This window comes from Mchenga conophoros, linkage group LG16, assembly GCF_057382185.1.
Source record: "Mchenga conophoros isolate Kocher_MC1m ecotype Shallow Benthic linkage group LG16, M_conophoros_male_GT1.1, whole genome shotgun sequence".
Lineage (NCBI taxonomy): Eukaryota > Metazoa > Chordata > Actinopteri > Cichliformes > Cichlidae > Mchenga > Mchenga conophoros.
This window is the reverse complement of record NC_140541.1, coordinates 17,996,982-18,014,226: the sequence shown is the minus strand read 5'-3', so window position 1 is coordinate 18,014,226 and position 17,245 is coordinate 17,996,982. Positions and strand designations below refer to the sequence as shown.

The window sequence follows — 17,245 nt, the reverse complement described above, 5'->3', positions numbered from 1 at the left end:
GGAGGGGAGAGAGAGCAAGGAAGGACATGCAAAGGGCCACATCTTCTGATGGCTGCTCCCAGAAGGTTAACCTACTATCTCACAAATCATCTCAAACTGCTTCCTTGAACATGACAGTGAGTTCAGTTTACTCAAGGGGTATCCACAGTCACCAGATCTCAGCCCAGTAGAACACCTGTGTGATGTGGTGGAAACAAAGATTTACCCAAAATGGGGGTTGTGTGTGTGTGTGTGTGTGTGTTAACAGTTTTATGCAGCGTGTTTTCATTTATTCGACTGACTCTGTAAGCTGATTTGATGGACTGTGCCTTGTTTGACTATCTTGCTCACTTTAAGCTGCATAGTTTTCCAGTCTAGTGGCTTTAGCTTTGAACTTATAAAGTTTATGGCACTGATAACCTGCATGCCCTTGGTCATAAAGCAAATGCCCACGTTAAACACACAAACACACCGATGCAGAGGCAAGCTGCACACACTTTACACAGGTATATGTTCCCCAAGCCATTTAGCACCACTGCATCTTCGTTTAATAGATATTGGCTGAATTAGGAGACAAAGAATCAAGTCTATTAGCCTTTTTTTAACTGAAATGTATCTTTTGAACAACTCACTGTAATGGAATCTAAATTGCCACTTTGTATTAAGAGACAGCGTCTTTCTTTGAGAGGTCTCCTTAGAATTAAGTCTTTCAGTAAGTTTGTAAGAATGGGGTCTTTTGAGCGGAGTAAACAAGAATAGAGGCTTTGAATGGATCGAGTCAGTGAATGGTTAAATGGGGATGTCTTTGAATGGGTTGGTCAGAATGGAGGCTTTGTATTTTTAGTCCACATTTCCTGAGATAAGGCAGACGCGGATCGCGAGTTTTGTTGCCATAGGTAAATGAGCAGTGGAAGCTGCAGTACCTTTAATAACCAAAGTGACGCACAGCAGCTTAATGTAGAACCTATTTCCCTATTCTTGATTAGTCATGAAGAGGCATGACTACTTCCTTTTTATTGGTCAGACTGTCAGCTATGTAAAGTTGGAGGCTTTTTAGCTAGTTAGATAACTGTCCTCTTGGGGGAGGTATAAAGGTAGTTGGACCAGGAGAGAGGGTGGGGTCTAGCAGTACACTGTAGCTTTTGTATACAGGGAAGGTAACCTGAGGTTGCAATAGGAAGTCCTCTCAGTTACTGCGTCTGTGGGCTGTAGAGCACCTGCAGCCTGACCAAGAGGTTAAATGTAGTGTCTGGCAAAAGGTAGAGTCAGGATGAGAGGGAAATTGTTGTTTTGATATTGTTTGTGAAGTTACATGGAAGAAATGCTGGAGAAAAGAAGTGAAGGAGACATAGACTGGGACAGGAAGATGGGAAGAGAGGAGATAGCAGATTTGGGCTCCTTGATGGATGCAGACATCGAGGTTGAGCTAGATCCTGGGTTTTGCTTGGAAATGGACTCAGAGGTGACTCTAGCTGGACAGGTGAGTCCAGGCTCACAGGAGTGCTCTGACAGTGAGGAAGTGGACTGGTGTGTAATTAAAGGACACACAGATTCTCTGGTTGTGGTTGAAGACATGAAAGAGGGAAGGGCAGCTGAGATTGAGGCGTATTACACATCAAAGGAGATTGGAGAGACTGATGAAAATGCAAACATAGATATGGAAGATCAGAGGAGCAAAGAGGAAATGGTAGAGGAAGTATTGGATGCATTTTTGGGGCCAAGGGAGGAAATTGGGGTTCATGTCCGGCTCACTATTGAGGAGGTGGAAAGTTACTACAGATTTTCTTGCCGTTGCAACTGGTTATGTGGTAAGTTATACCTATTCATTCTTCATCCTCTTTCTTTTTTATTGTTGTATTACATTAACAGCAGTTTAAGTAATGGCTCTCATATCTTCAAGGGGGTATCTTGTAATCATTAAGACATGATATTTTCATTCTTGAACTTTCAAATAATTCTTATTTTTCTTATACTGTGTGTTTGTGCAGGCCTCAGTTCATCCATGGTCTGAGAAAGTAGTTCCTCTCCCTTCTTTTTCTTCTGGAGTGTCACCTTTGATAAGAAAAGAAAGGCTAATATTTAGTTCTCTCTAAAAAAAAAAATACCAGAGGTTCAGAGAGCATGACAGCACTGAATTTGGACAAGGGCCAGAAATGACTGACATCACAATGTAAACCCAGTAAATCATTTGACCAAAGAAATCGCGATTAGGTGCTGAGCCACCACAAGCAGCAACAGTGCAAGCTGACAGAGATATTTGAAGATTCTGTAAATCTTCTGAAGGGATTGAACCATACTACTATTCAATTTTCTATGCATCCAGCTTTCTGCCATTTATGTCCAGACACCACTTCAAACTAACCAGTTTGCATATGCCCACAAAAAAAGTCACTTTGGAGTAAACGGGAGCCCAAATCACATCACCTGGCTGCTTTTGAAGTGGAGGAACAACAGCTTTTCATCCTTTTTCTAAGACCTTCAGCTGAAGCTCTGTTGCTACTATCATTTTCTTTTGTTCACTACCTACATAGCCAAGGGCGAGGGTAGGAACATAGATCGACCAGTAGATTGACAGCGTAGCTTTCACATTCAGGTCTCTCTTCTCCACATCAGACCGGTGCAGCTTCTGCATCACTGCAGACGCTGCACCAATCCATCTGTCAGTCTCCTGTTCCACTCTTTCCTTGCTTATGAACAAAATCCGATATACTCAAAGAGCAATTTATTTGCTTTTTTATACTAATAAACTTAGTGACCTCTTGTATCTTATTAATGGGAATGCTGTATAGGAACCCAAACCCAGTAGGATGGAAATGCTTCATTCTAACATGAAGTCTCAGTTTGCAGTGAATTGCAGCAAACATTTCTCCAGTGGGGACAAGTGAGCCTATATCAGCAAAACTATAACAGCAAAATGTTCCAAAAAACCATCAAGTCCCTTCACTGTAAGTCACAATGAGATAAGATAGGGGTTTTTTTGTTTTGTTCTTTTTCCAGGGGTAAATATCACCCCTTGCATTCCTCCAACCATTTGCTTTATCTCTGCTACTCCTCCTTCATGACCCCTTAAGCACCTTATTCCCTCTTGTTGCCCACCCAGACCCCCACTGCTCCGCTTCCTGCCCCTTCCTGATCCCAACTGTTAATTATTTAAATGTTATATTTTTTGAGTACATTACTATAAGATCACATTGAGGGAGTGGGTCAAGTAAACAGCTCTGGTGAATGAAGCAATTTCTTAACCATATAAATTAACAAGAAAATAGGCAGTTTGTTTTGTTGCATGTGCGTGTGTGTGTCAGTCACGTGGGCCTGTCAATCCAGGATTTCTTTCCTCTCGTCTACTCCTGCTTAATCTGTGTCAGTAGTGGCAGGCAGTCCAGGTGTGTCACTGTGACCCACTAAAGTTTGACCAGTTGCCCACAAACGTGTACGTGAGTGGTCGCTAATCCCAGTCGTTAAGCTTTCTAAAGAACATTAGCGCCTCACCCAGCAGGTGGTATGTGATTGTGTGTCTGTATGTGAGTATACAGGGAATGTTGAAATTGCTTGAAAATTATTTAGAGGGAATATTTTTTGTAACAGACATAGTTACTGTATCACTAAAGATCAGAATGCTCTAATAATAGCATCTCGGTCATCTTAATGTAAAGAGTGCTCTTTTACACGTACATCTTTGTCTCGCTTTAGGTTGTTTTGACACCACAGATACTCTGAGGAGAGAAAATACAAAGAAAGACAGACTGGAAAAAAAAAAAACGTCATAGTTTCAGTGTCTTGTAGTATCTGATACTGTTTCAATTCACAGCCAGAGGGGCTTTTAGCATTGTGCATGTGGCAATAGTTTATGCAAGCATGTGAGAAAATTACGATTTGTAGAGTAAGGGCTATAGGAGATACAATTGGTGTGAAGACTCTAATAAAAATGTGTAATAATAATAATGCATAATAGAAAGTAACCATGCATAAGGTTATGTTAACAAATCAAAACAAAAAAGCTGTTAAAAAGGAGCCAGATCGGATATTCAGGGGGAGACTTTTCGGTAACCGAATAGCCCCTTTCTCTAAACAGTGCAGCTATTGCTGGCCTGGGTCGGGGCCGGCGTTTGATTTGATCTGCGTGGGAGATTCTGGGTGCAAGGTGTGGTTGGGCAGGTCAGAAAGTGGAAACTCTTGGAGGTTTCTGTGTGAACTTGAGCACATTAGAAGCTTGCGAGCACCTGTGAGAGCTTTCCAGATGGCTAGCCTCATGCAGCTTTGTGTCCAATGACCTCAGGCACTGCTGGCCATTATCGACGTAACAACACTGCTTTACCAAGTTACGAACATCAGATATGGTCATTTATCTGAGCCTATATCCACTTGCTTGGTTTCTTTTATTAAAAAGCCATTTGTGGGCGACACCCTTGCTTGAGGTTAATTTGAGAGAAAAGAGGAAAAGAGTTTTTGTTCCGATTAACATCTGTAGGGGTCAGTCAGTAGAGAACCTTTATTATCGCTTGGCCTTAAAAGCGTTGAAGGGACAAAACTAAGTCAGTTCAAAGAAAAGAGGATTTTTACTAAAACAAACTGAGGTTCAATCAGTCAGTATGTGATCAGTATGGTCTGCACACCTACATTTAGGAGGGTAATGCACAATAAATTTGTCCAAGCTTAGTGCTACAGAAACATGTAGTGAAGGAGATTATGAGTCCGATTATTTGACTGATGATGGGGACTGGGTCAGGTTTTTGCTTTTGAAATGTACACTTTACTGAACTTCGGACACATGCGTCAGTCTGGATGTGGCAGATTAGTGTAATCTTGGAGTCCACCTCAGAGGTCTCCAGCTGTCATGCAAGATTTAAAACCACCTGCTACAGTAAACAGAGGCTGTACAGGACCACGTGTGATAGGCTTCACAGAGGTCATGCCATTGACGTGCACTCCCTTTATTGCTAATTTGGTTTCTTACACATAAGGTGGCTATAAAAACAATGCTGAAAGCCTATTTTCTTGGCCGCTTTGTTACTGATTGATTTCTTAAATGACTTTTTTTCGAGTTTGTTTAATGCTGCTTTCTCCTAACTCCTCTTAACAGCTTGGAAGAAGGCCAGTGTGTATCAAAAATCTTAACATCTGAAAATTACTGACGGCATTGATATGTTTACTTTTTGCTAGATCAGTTATAGTCAAACACAATATGATTAAGCCAATATCACTCTACGCAATCATTCATAGTACAAAACATTTTGAAAATCTGGTGAAGAGCAGTTCTTGGTGTTTGAAATGTCACATTATCTTTCATTGTTGGGCTGTTTTAAACTGACCACGTGTTCTTTTCTTGGCTTGCATGTGCCCTGCATTTTTAGTTTATACACAGAACTTTAAAAAGATGCATGCACTGTGACCCTTTAGTGGGTCACAGTGACACATCAGTTCTATCCCTGTGTTAAAAATTTACATCAACAGCCCATTATAACATAGGTGTTCGTAACTAGAACCCAGGATTTTAATGTACTGTTGTGGCTGTGTCTGTGACCCAGAATTTTGTGTTTATTTTTGCATTTGTGATTTATTATGTTATATTGAAAGGATGTTAAGATCTAGGATTATCATGTGTTTGCCTTGAGTTTCGTTTCGTTTATGTTTCTCCTAAGTCTTCTGTGTTACTCTCATGAATTTCTTGTCTGTGTGCTTCATGTTGTCTAGCCGGTGTTATGTCACATGTTTCACGTTTTGTTTTTTCCTGTTTGTCTTGTGTTTCTTTGTTCAGTGTGTTTAATTTTACTCCTCCCTGTAACGTCACTATGTTCATTTGTGTCAGCTGTTTCCCCATGTGTTTCCACTTCCCCTGATCACCTCCTGGATGTATTTAAGTCCACTGTCTTTCTTTGTTCAGCGTCAAGTCGTCGGTGTTAATTCCTTCTGCGTCACGTCAGGTTAAGAGTTTTTCATGATTCTGCTCAGTTCATGTTTTTTCATCATAGTTATTTGCATGTTCCTGCTCAGAGTCATGTTCCTGTCTGTAGTCATAGTTATTATAGTTTAATCATAATAACCACAGTGTAGTTTCCCGAGTTTAGGTTTTAGTTCAGTTTTTGCCCTTATTTGCCTTTTGTATTCAGGTTTAATCAGCCTGAATAAACGGCTCGCTTTTTGTTTGAAATGCAGTTTCGTCTCTTTTTCACGCTACACGCCGTCGGCTCCCCCTGGCTGTGACAATCTATTGGGGGCAATTGTAACAGTTTATTGTTATTATTGTTTTCTTTAAAAGGACATATTCCACTACACTATGAAAAAGCATATTTTGTGTAAAATAGTGGGGGGGGGGGGGGGGTTAATGTGTTAAAACAATATTAGCTTACATATGGACAGGAGAAAAAGAAAGCAACAGTTTGCAGGTATATTCATGACATATACAGGTGAAGCATGTGAGAAATGAATAAATACATGTCATCCATTTATTTCGGGTGCTTTTAAACTAATATATCAACATGTTTACATGATCTTATTATGTTATTTTATCAAGATCTGTTATGCCATCTGCCATATCTGTTGTCAATACTAACATGAAATACGTTAGAAACTTGTTTCATCAAAGCATTATCATACATTTAAGTCACCTGTACTTGTATTTAGTATGTTGACTTAAAATCGAATTACCACTAGAATAGCTTCCAGGTTTTTCAAGTCTTTGTAGGCTTTGGCACATCCTGCAGTACCCAACATTTAAACAAATTTTAAAGTATTTAAGCTATATCATTAGATACAATTGCAGCAATGTGATTACCTGAAAGATTGCTTCTTTTTGAGATATAGTGGCATGATGACTTTTTATATAATAATAATGGATTGCATTTATATAGCGCTTTACAATTCCACTATTCATTCACACACTGGTGGAGGCAAGCTACAGCTGCCCTGGGGCAGACTGACAGAAGCAAGGTTGCCATATCGCGCCATCGGCCCCTCTGGCCGTCACCAGTAGGTGAAGTGTCTTGCCCAGGGACACAACGACCGAGACTGTCCGAGCCGGGGCTCGAACCGGCAACCTTCCGATCACAAGATAAACTCCCAACTCTTGAGCCACGATCGCACCGATCATGTTTGTACACACCAAGGGAGCCATTTATAACAGTCTGACTTCCTGGATTAAAAAGAATATTGCAGTCTTGTCCTTATTAGTAAAAAAGGAAACCCCTATTGTACTGCTAGTTAGTGTACATATATATGTTCCTTTTCTCAATAAATGTTACAATAGTCCTCGGGCTTCCCTGCCAACAGCTGGGAGCAAAACAGATTCAAAGGACAGACGAAGACTGCACATTTAAATGAGTCTTATCACTAAACAGTGTATATGTGTGTTGCTTTGTTTGAAAAGGGAAGAGAGTGACATGTTTTTGTTTCCCACTACACTAACTCTCTGATAATGATGGTGGTAATACCCAAAGGCCAAGTAACCTGATATGACCTGTTGTCAAACAAAGAGTGACACTAAGACTTTGGTTTGTTTAAGCTACACTAAGACAAGTGTTTGCATAAAGGGAGGGTGTTAGTCACCTAAAATGCACAGCAAAGAAGGGAACACTATGGTTAACAATGAGGATTACTGTATGATGGACTGAAAGCACCAGGTCATATCTTGTCTATGCTTTGTTCTGGCGAATATCATGGACACAGGTATGGTTCTGGGGACAGACTCTAGTCGTCTGACTTTTCTGTATATTTCTCTATACATTGGGTTTCTTCTGAATGTTTCGTGTGTGCATGTAGAGTCTAGAGTCTAATGTTTGTCAGCTTACCAAGTCTTGAGTTTGCTAGGATGAGCTTAACAAACCATTTAATTTACCGTTATGTTGTCTCTCTTAAGTTCTAATAATTTCCATGCGTATATTTTTTAGGCACCCCCTTCCTTATGTATGTTTATGGATGGACTCTTGCTATAGATATCAAAAGAAGCATAACAGCTTTGCAGTATAGCCACAACATTAAAACCAATGATCGATTGCAGATATAGCGCATCAGACCAGTGGCAGTCTCCAGTCAGGACACTGCCACATCACAAAATAAAGAAGAGCCTGGGCTTGCAGACTTTACAGATCCCAACGCAGTCAAGCAACCAGGAGGTGTGCCAGAGCAAGCCCGATCCACAGAGGCCCCACTAATGTCCTTTTCAAAGAAAAGATCATAATGATGAGGGAATAAAATAATACTTTTGATACAGTGAAACAATAACATGTGAATCCAGTGTGAATTATGTGCTTTAGGAAAATGAAGCAAACAAAGTCAGACTGATACCAAAAGTCAATATTGCTCTTCAGTCTTATCTTAAGCAGTATGTCTGTGTTCACATCCATATTTACAGGAAACTCCCCTCCTAGAAACTTGATGGCACAAATAAATGTTCTTTCTCTCTTTTGGCTCAATATAATACAGATTTCTGTTCCTGGATAGCTTAGTGAACATGAATGTTTCTGTAGGAACTAAATAGAGTGGTGCTTCAGATTTGCCCATGTTCTGTTTTTAAATTAAATTATTAGGTCTCATTATGGACCTTAAATCCATGGCTCAAAAGAACCTGATGTAAAAGATGCCAGAACGCTGCTGCAAGAGAAAGAAAACCCAGAAACAACCACACATCTGATTCAAGCTTCTTCCCCAAATTAATCGAACCACAACTGAAAAAAGGATTGCCACTAACTTTCTACTCAACTCATAATTAATAAATAATAAACACAACTGCAAAAGTAACACAGGAATAATGCCTGTGCTGATGGAGGTGAGGGAGCAGAAGCTCCAGCTTCTTGGGTTTTATATGAGCGAAGGTGAAACTTCTGCAGCCAATCAGCACTAGGAATAAATCTGAAGCTTAAATGTAACTGTAGAAAGTTAATGACAGGATGACAGATGTACTGGTACACTGGGGCAAGTGTAACACTTATATTATTGAGCTCGTCACATAAAACACATCTCAGCATAAATAATTAAATACCAAACTGTAATAGCAAATGGCACAGAGTTCATTACAGCAGTGCCACATTTTCTCTGCTTGTTTTCCCTGCTCAAAACCAATAAAAAACTTTTTTAAATAAAACACAACAAAGCTCACAGAGCTTGTTTAGATCTTTGATATAGAAACATGTGAATGATATGTATGGATTACAGTAGAGTACTGCTTTTTTATGGATGCTGTGGAGGTGGCTTAGTTTACATGTCTTAACAGTGGGAGTGAGTGATGTTCATTTTTTTTATTGTATGTATATAATGTATGACTATCAGTTTCAAGTTGAGCTCTGGGCAGTTGTTATTGTATAGTTTCCATTGCATATAAAATACCAGGCAGTCATGACCCCTACAGCATTCACCGCAGTAGTCCAAATCAGCTGTGAGTGTTGCTAGAGTTTTGCCCTCTTCATCACAGCAGCCTGTGCCAACATCAGTAAGCGACCCTGCCACTTCAGCCAGAGTCTTAATTCATGATTGCCCAGTCCTAACTGGTGCACCAAAGTAAGTTTCCCTGTTGAGCCCCTTCTGCTTCAAATCATTGAGAAGTGTTGAAAAGAACACCGAAACTCTTATGTGATGCAACCAGAATAGTTCAGCAGAAAGTAACATGTTAATTTAAGAGTTGATTACTCAAACTGTAGTGAGAGGCCAACCGAGGACATAAAGTATGTTTTTAGTCCCTTTTAATACATATTCATGAGGGTTAAAAGCTCAGAAACTGGAATCTGTAAAGCTTTTTCAATATGTATTTAATCTGTTTCTCTGTGCTTTGTGGTGAAGATTATTTTGGAAAGTTGTCTGTTGCGTGATTAAAATCTCCTTCCACTTCTGCATATTATGTTACAGCTTGTCTAGCCTACAAGGCTCCCTAACCTCTAGTTTGATCCCCAGTATAATTACAATCTCTATCTCCAACTGGGGGAATGACCTTTAATCTGATTAATTTAATCTGTATGAGGCGAGCACATGGGCAGATCAAGAACTGTTGACAAAGCCTGTTAACATATCAGTACTGTTTGTTTACAGCAAAAGTAACCTGCGTTTTGGTGAAATGAAGTATATATGAAAATGCACCACAATATACTGTTTTATTAATGAATTATGTGTAGAGATGGTAGACATATTTTTAGAACCATGACAGTCTAAACAATCCTCAAATTAATCTGTCAGACTTTGCTAAACTTTGTGTATTCGGTTCAGATGTATTGCTACTTATAATTTTGTAACTTTTTTTTCTCCAGATGAGATCATGCAGCTGGACAGCTGTCCTCTCCGCGCTGCTGACATCACTCCTGACCTGCAAAAGAAGTTTGCCTTCCTTTCAGGTCAAATTGCCATGTCTTTTTTTTGTCTTCCTTTTTGTTTTGTCTGTCTGCTTCACCGGATCTGGGTTCTTTGTCATTTTGTTTGCTATTTTTCAATGATCAGCACTCCTCTTAAATTTTTCATAATTCAGCTGAACAGGACAGCTTTAATTTGCCATTCAAATTTCCCCTCTATCGGTTTCCTCTTCACGGTTTATCACGTTACGGCCCATGCTTCATTGATACTGTTACCTGGAATTTTTGGACTTACCGCCTCTGCATGTTAGATGTTTTCACCTCCAAAAAAGTGTATTTTTAGCATCATTTTAAAGACATTTCAAGCTACAGCAAGTCCTACAGTGACAAAAATCCTGTCCAAGAGGCGACCTTGTGGCTGTGGCAGAATTGAGAAAACATTTTGCAGACAAAGATCTAAGCAGACGTTGAAACCATGACCATGCACTTGCTGTTGCTATAGTGATGAGGAAAGGAAAAGGCAGAGATTTATATTCTAGTCATGAGTGCTGACAGAGCAGCTGTTTCACACAGGGACAGGCATGCGCGTGCGTGCGTGCGCGTGGTGAGACTGTTGTTGTCAACGTTATTCACTGTGTGCAAACACTGAAGCATCCCTCTGTCTCATATCATTTTATTATTTTACTATCCTTCCATCTTTAATTGTTATATAATCTTTTGTCATCATCTTATTGAGAGTGAGAACACTCGAATATTTCTTTTTTGTCATTATTTCATGTAAATGATCTCTGAGTCTCAAAGTCTCACACCTGAGGCAACATTTAAATCATGTGCTGGAGATCAGTATTGGAGAAAACATGTATTTACATGAAACCAGTGGCTTTTTGCCGATTGTCTGTTGAAGAGAACGAGAGCCTACAAGACTATATTTTTTATGTGAATATATAGTATTTTTTTCTGTCCAGTCTCCAGTATCACAATCTAGTCTTCACATCAGTGCCCCCTTGTGACTGCATTTTTCATTCTATTCTTATGTCCTATTAAACAAAAACCATTCTTACAGAACCCCCTATTTTATCTGGAAAGTTTCAGTGTATCTTGTTTTCCTTTTCTTAGGAGGAAGAGGAGATAATGGCAGCCCCATCATTGTGTTCCCAGAATTCCCTGCATTTGGGGAGATCACAGACAAGGAGTTTCACAACGTGTTGACCTACCTGACAAGCGTCCCAAGGTAAAGTCTGAACTTTTTCACCTCTAATTAAAGTCTCATCTCGCTCACCCTGTGTCACCTTTCCCTTGGTTTCTCTACGGTCATTGCAACAAAGTACTGCTGATGAACATATCCAGGTTTATGGATAAACCATGTGGCCCAGACAGTATCAAATATTATGTAATAAAATAGAAAGGCTTTGAAAGTGGCTCAAACTAGGGAAGTTTTCATGCTGATCACCTGAACTGAAACTAGAGGAAGGATAGTGATGTACTGGAAGGAGTGTATGAAGTCTGCCAGTAGATGGCAGTAGTTAACTTATTACAGCCTCACTCTAGAATTGCTCAAAGAGGAAGACTCAATTACCTCATAGCTTTGTATAAAAGAAGAGGGCCAGTTGGGATTCCCGCGGACACTTTATTTTATAAGTGTTCTTCAGTTCAGTCTTTGTCCACATGGGCAGAGCAGATGTCGAGAGAAGAGGAAAAAATTTGCAGGAGCAACCGTTTCTCCAAATTTCTTTTATAATCAATACCTGGCTCTTTAAATCATGATATTTTTTTTATGTTTTTTGATTTAGCTTATCATCTTGTATGTCCTGCTTTCCCTTCATTCTGCCTGAAATTTCTCATTGTGTATAAATAGAAACCAGCAGTGATTCTAGCGGGTTGAACCTGAATAATGCATACAGCTAACCAGAGGGGTGGGTGTGGGTGTGTGTGTGTGTGTGTGTGTGTGTGTGTGTGTGTGTGAGAGAGACATGGCCACTTGCTCACTGAGGCATGTCTCTGTATCCATGTGACTGCAATGGCCTTTAGTCACAGCACAGCTTTTCTTCCGTTAACAGTGGAGCTTTAATCACTTGAAGTAAATACCGAGTTAGTTGGCCAATGTTTGGCTAACTTTATTTCAGTATGGGCTTAATTTTCCTAACTGGATACAATTTAGGTAATGCACTTACTTGTTGGTCACTCTGTCAAGTGAGTGAGGGTCAGCCACAGGGTGAGATGGTGCTGAGCCAGCCTCAAGCTGTTCTGAATGCACAGACAGATGGCTGGAGATACCTGAGGGACTGACACCACGAATGAGGCACACAGAATCCAGGGACAAATGTCTGTTCTGACCTTGGACAGCTGCTGCTTGTTTGAAATTAATACCACAGGATCGATATTAATAGTAGACATAATTTCTTATGTTGATACTCTCATACATACGTACGTGTGCATGCTTGACTGGCTGGTTGCTGGGATGTGTTGACTACTAAACTAATTTGGGTCTTGTCTTGTGAATGAAGGAATCTAATTAATTGACTCTATTCTTTGCATCCACCAACACTCAGTAAATGAACCCGTAAATGGTTTGTGTATCTTGGGGAATACAGTCAGCAGACAGACTGTGGGGGGAGGGGCATTAAACTGGTGCACTCTTAAAGTGGACATGAAACACTACGTATGAAGGTTAAGACCATGGAGCTCTACTCTTAAAAGAATTGTGATAGATTTAACAGTCTGTGACTGTGAAGTGTTTAAAGCTACAGGCTTTAGCAAATGCATTGCAACATCTTGTGCCAGTACAGAATGTGATGTCACAGGGTTGGTAGGTTGGTTGCTGCTAATAGACTTAGATTAGTTTATGTAAAATAACTAGTGAAAGAAGCGATAACTCAGTGGAAAGCAAGGAAGCTAAAACTAAAAAGCAGTTTATGGTGGCTACTTTATTTTTACTGTCTTTTTCACTTTCTGCGTCTTTTTCACTAACTGATTCTTTATCGTTGGCTAGCTGCACCGAAACAGGAGAATCCACTTGTTAGCCGTAATGTTAGGATTTGCAGAGTACTTTATAAATAACGACTGCATGGAGGAAATCCAGTTTACAGCATATAACATTTACTACATGCACATCACAACACAAGCATAACTACGTTTTTTTACCAAAGCACAACTGCGAATGCCAATCTCCATCAGAAGGTCCGCAGCAAGGTCCAGATATAAATGAGGTCACTTACATTTGGACCTTGTTTTTCCTCACTACTTGTATGAATTTCTAATATGGCACATCCAGTGTCTGCAGTGGTTCCACTACATAGGGGACCTACCAATGCTTGCCAAAATGAAAAAATGCCTATATAACAGCAAATATGATCTTGGATTTAAGCTCATTTTGGGTTTAAACCCAGTAAATAAACACCATGTCCAGCTTTCACTGAAATCTGCTAATATTTCTAAGTAGAACAGCAGTTCTTGTGCCTTATAGAGGGATGGATGAACAGATACGTTGCCATCACATAACTTCATCAGTCCTTCAGCCAGATCTCGTTACACTATGTTGACACAGACAATGTGAATACAAGTTATTGTTTTGCATCGTGTTAAATAAACCAGTATTAAGCATCAAATAATTATAGTTTGTAATTCTTCAAAAACCATGCAAGGACCTTGAGAACTGGCCTGAGGAAATTGAACTCTCACCTTTAGAATGAGATAATCAGTGAACAGAACATTCTACATTCGTTATATTACTATAGTAAGTACGGAAGTAATTATATATGACTTTTAATGTCTTCCTCATATCACACTTTGCAGACTGATGCCGAAAATAAAATGAAACCTCAGTACTTCCACAGACAGTTTCACTCTAATGTGACCATTCAAATAGTTAAATGTCTAACGTTACATGTGAGAATGTTCAATACTTCAATTTTCTTGAAACAGGAGCTTTACTGACCTCTTGAAATTCCTCATAAAATGTTGTTCACTGTTTTAAATGTCAACTACCACTCATGTGTTCAGCTGCTAGTGAGGGGAGGGGCTCTGTGCCTGCTCTATCCACAACTGGTGGACCCAAAGATCGCACTGTTGGTTTTGGTAATATTTTGATTGAGTATCTAATTTTGTAGTCATTTTTAGTAGCGATTAGCATCCGGATATCAATTTTTGTGACAATACTGATGGAATGCTCCCTCCTCAGACACATTAGCCAGGTACCTATAAGCAGGTCAGCTATGTTTTGGCAGTAGGTCTCAAAATTGGTGTGATTGGTTTTGTCTGAACATACACAGATTGTGTGATATTCCAACAAAGACACAACTACAATTGTTAGTGTGTACAATCAAATTGTAAGCTTTTTGTTGATAATGAAAGACCAAAGAAAGAAAGAGAGGCCCAAATGACTTCTCTGAAATCACACCGTCTCTGATCTAAGTCTATATTAATTTGGTCTTTGCTAGAGAAAATCATTTCAACTTCATAATACATTAAATTAACATGGATACAATCACTGCGAGAAAATCCCCCTTAGAAGTCAGGCGAATGGTCTTGTTTTCATAAGCATAATCCAAATTAAAGTTTATTTTAATTTATTTTGTTTCTTATAGATTCACAAATTAACAATTTGATTGCTTCTTATTTATTATATAACACAGATGCACATTTCTTTGCCCTGTTAAAAGACAAGAGGAGGCCGGAGCTGTACCATGCGTGTTATGTGTTGCATATCCACTAAACCAGGAGACTCATCCCATCACTGCAGTGGCTTTGGGCAAAAGCTTTTTCACAGCTCGACTCACAGCTCGAGGTGCTTCTGTACCCTTTGTCATAAGAAATCCAATTATTAGAAGGACACTCATGGATGCGCAGCCCCCAAAGCACCAGAAAATATCTATGAATATTTAAATGAGTAGTGTTTGCAAAAAAATTTATAGCTACACAAAAAACTGTACATCCACTTATTCACATTTACCTTCAAATTTCTGCTAATACTTTACTTTAAAGTTGTGCTACTACTTGATAAGCCAAATGATTAAATTTCCCATCCCCTGGCAGTGGATGTTCAGCATAAACCACCCTCTTATTTTACGAGTCATAAATGTCTGAAAGGATGAAAAGCTCTTGTCTCACTTTACCTCTGCACATGAGTTGTAAAGCAATGACTGTGTGAAACTGCAGGGGTGAAAAGTGAGGATGATAGAGGAGGAGAAAAAGGAAAAGATGAAAGGGGAAGGAAGTGTCATGAGTAATTTAATGTAAATGATACAGTAAGTAACAGCATTAACTAGAGAGGCAGACATGAATAGATTTACTAATACTGCAAGCTTTGGGTGCACACTGTAAATGTTCTTCAGAACCTCACATCTGTTTTGATCCGTTGATTGGCTAATAAAGCTGCCCATTGCTATGCACCCTTGGTTTGGTTGGCTCTTATTCCAGCAGCTCTCAGCTCTCATTGGTTAGCGCACAGATGCAGTGAAGGGGGTGCAGAGTCTGGATCCTGGAATGGTCTTAAACATTTGGCTGCCTCTGCTTCAAACAGCACAACACACTGGGATCTGCCTCCTTTACTGTGTTTTCATTTTGCCTTCATTGTTACACGGACCGCTCTTTTTTTTAACTGCTGCCACCTTGTCTACGCAGTCAATAGTTGCAGAATGAAAGATGTGAAAACAAATACTTGAAGCTTACTGGAATATTTCTGCTTGAAAGGTAATGACGGTGCTTTACCTCTACCTGAAACAGGATGCACATGTTTCAGGTAGTGTAGATAGGATTCTGCTGGTAAACTGCACGTGCGGCCGTCAGTAGTTGTTGTCAGTGTTTACCCATCCCCTCCCCATTTCTACTGGGACCACAAAGGAGAGCAGGGGAATGGGGGAAGTGAGGGCTGGGGGCTGGTGGCCAAGAAATCTGGAGGCGCTTCACAGTATCTCCTTTTATTGATGGCGCCAGCTGTCTAAGAAGATAAAGAGCAGCACAACAAAACTGAAATCTGTGAACAGGCACTTGGCTTCACTTCTGTGCCATAGAGGATTTTTTCCCACCTCTTAAAGCTCTTGTGTTTAAAGAATTCCCTACTTGTCTGTCGTTTGGTTGTAGTACATGCTGTTTCCATGTAAAACAAACAAACAAACTGATATGACATCCTCCACATTCACTGTGCTGCTAACTTTCTCACCCTTGAACCATCAAGCTGGTCACAACAGATCTGTTTAGTTTGTGCTGAAAATGTTTCCTCCTTGTGTGTTCCAGCTTGTCGTCAACAGGCGTGGGGTTCATCCTGGTGATTGATCGCCGGCAAGACCGATGGGCAGCTGTAAAGGGGACCCTGCTTCGTATTGCAGTAAGTTTGTCTTTGCCTCTGCAGATCTGAGCATGCACTTGCCTTCTGCATGAGTCTCACTGGGACAGAAACAGATATTTCATCAGCTGTGAGAGTGAGGGGACCGAGGTTTGACAGGAACTGTCCGTACACCATCACCCATGGGAGGATGAAGCTTATTAGGCCTCAGAGAGATGTTGTAACTTCCTCTACTTAACAGCTCCACCACTAATATATGAGAAAGCACAGCCATAAGCTCTCGACCATTACCATCACAGCCAGTGTTTTCACAGCTATGGGGAAAAATAAGCTGAAAATACAGCAGAATGTGTTTGTTTTGTTCACACATTCGTTTAAATCTTTCACTCATCATCTTGGCTTTACATTGATTGATATTTGGGCCTCTATTATAAACAATTGAGTAAATTAGTATAAATGAGTCACTTAAATGCTGCTCACAGTGGCTTAAAGGACTCCTGCACAACCTACTAAGCAAAGTAGCCTTTTGTATGTTTTTCAGCTGCTGCATGATACATCAGGATAGAGGGAACTTCTGATATAATCTCTTCCATTGCTCATTAATCCTGCTTCTTTTTAGATGGAAAACTGACACTAACAGAATAAGGAGAATGTTATTTTGGAGCATGTTTCATTTGTCCCAGGCTTTACTTGTGTACAGTGAGCCAGAGTGTCTATA

General features: G+C 39.9%; 1 protein-coding gene across 10 annotated transcripts in view; it reads left to right on the top strand.

The window, feature by feature from the left end:
* The window catches only part of mcf2lb (mcf.2 cell line derived transforming sequence-like b), a 49,189-nt gene that overhangs the window by 13,026 nt on the left and 18,918 nt on the right, over positions 1–17,245 (top strand). For 6 of the 10 annotated variants that reach the window (XM_085248903.1, XM_085248902.1, XM_085248901.1 and 3 more), the window contains exons 1-4: positions 1,292–1,787; positions 10,209–10,292; positions 11,364–11,478; positions 16,479–16,569. In XM_085248903.1, coding sequence (XP_085105029.1) covers positions 1,292–1,787; positions 10,209–10,292; positions 11,364–11,478; positions 16,479–16,569 — 786 coding nt within the window. Of the gene's footprint in view, positions 1–1,291; positions 1,788–10,208; positions 10,293–11,363; positions 11,479–16,478; positions 16,570–17,245 lie in introns of those variants that run through there. The other 4 variants (XM_085248905.1, XM_085248907.1, XM_085248904.1 and 1 more) reach the window with 1 other exon arrangement.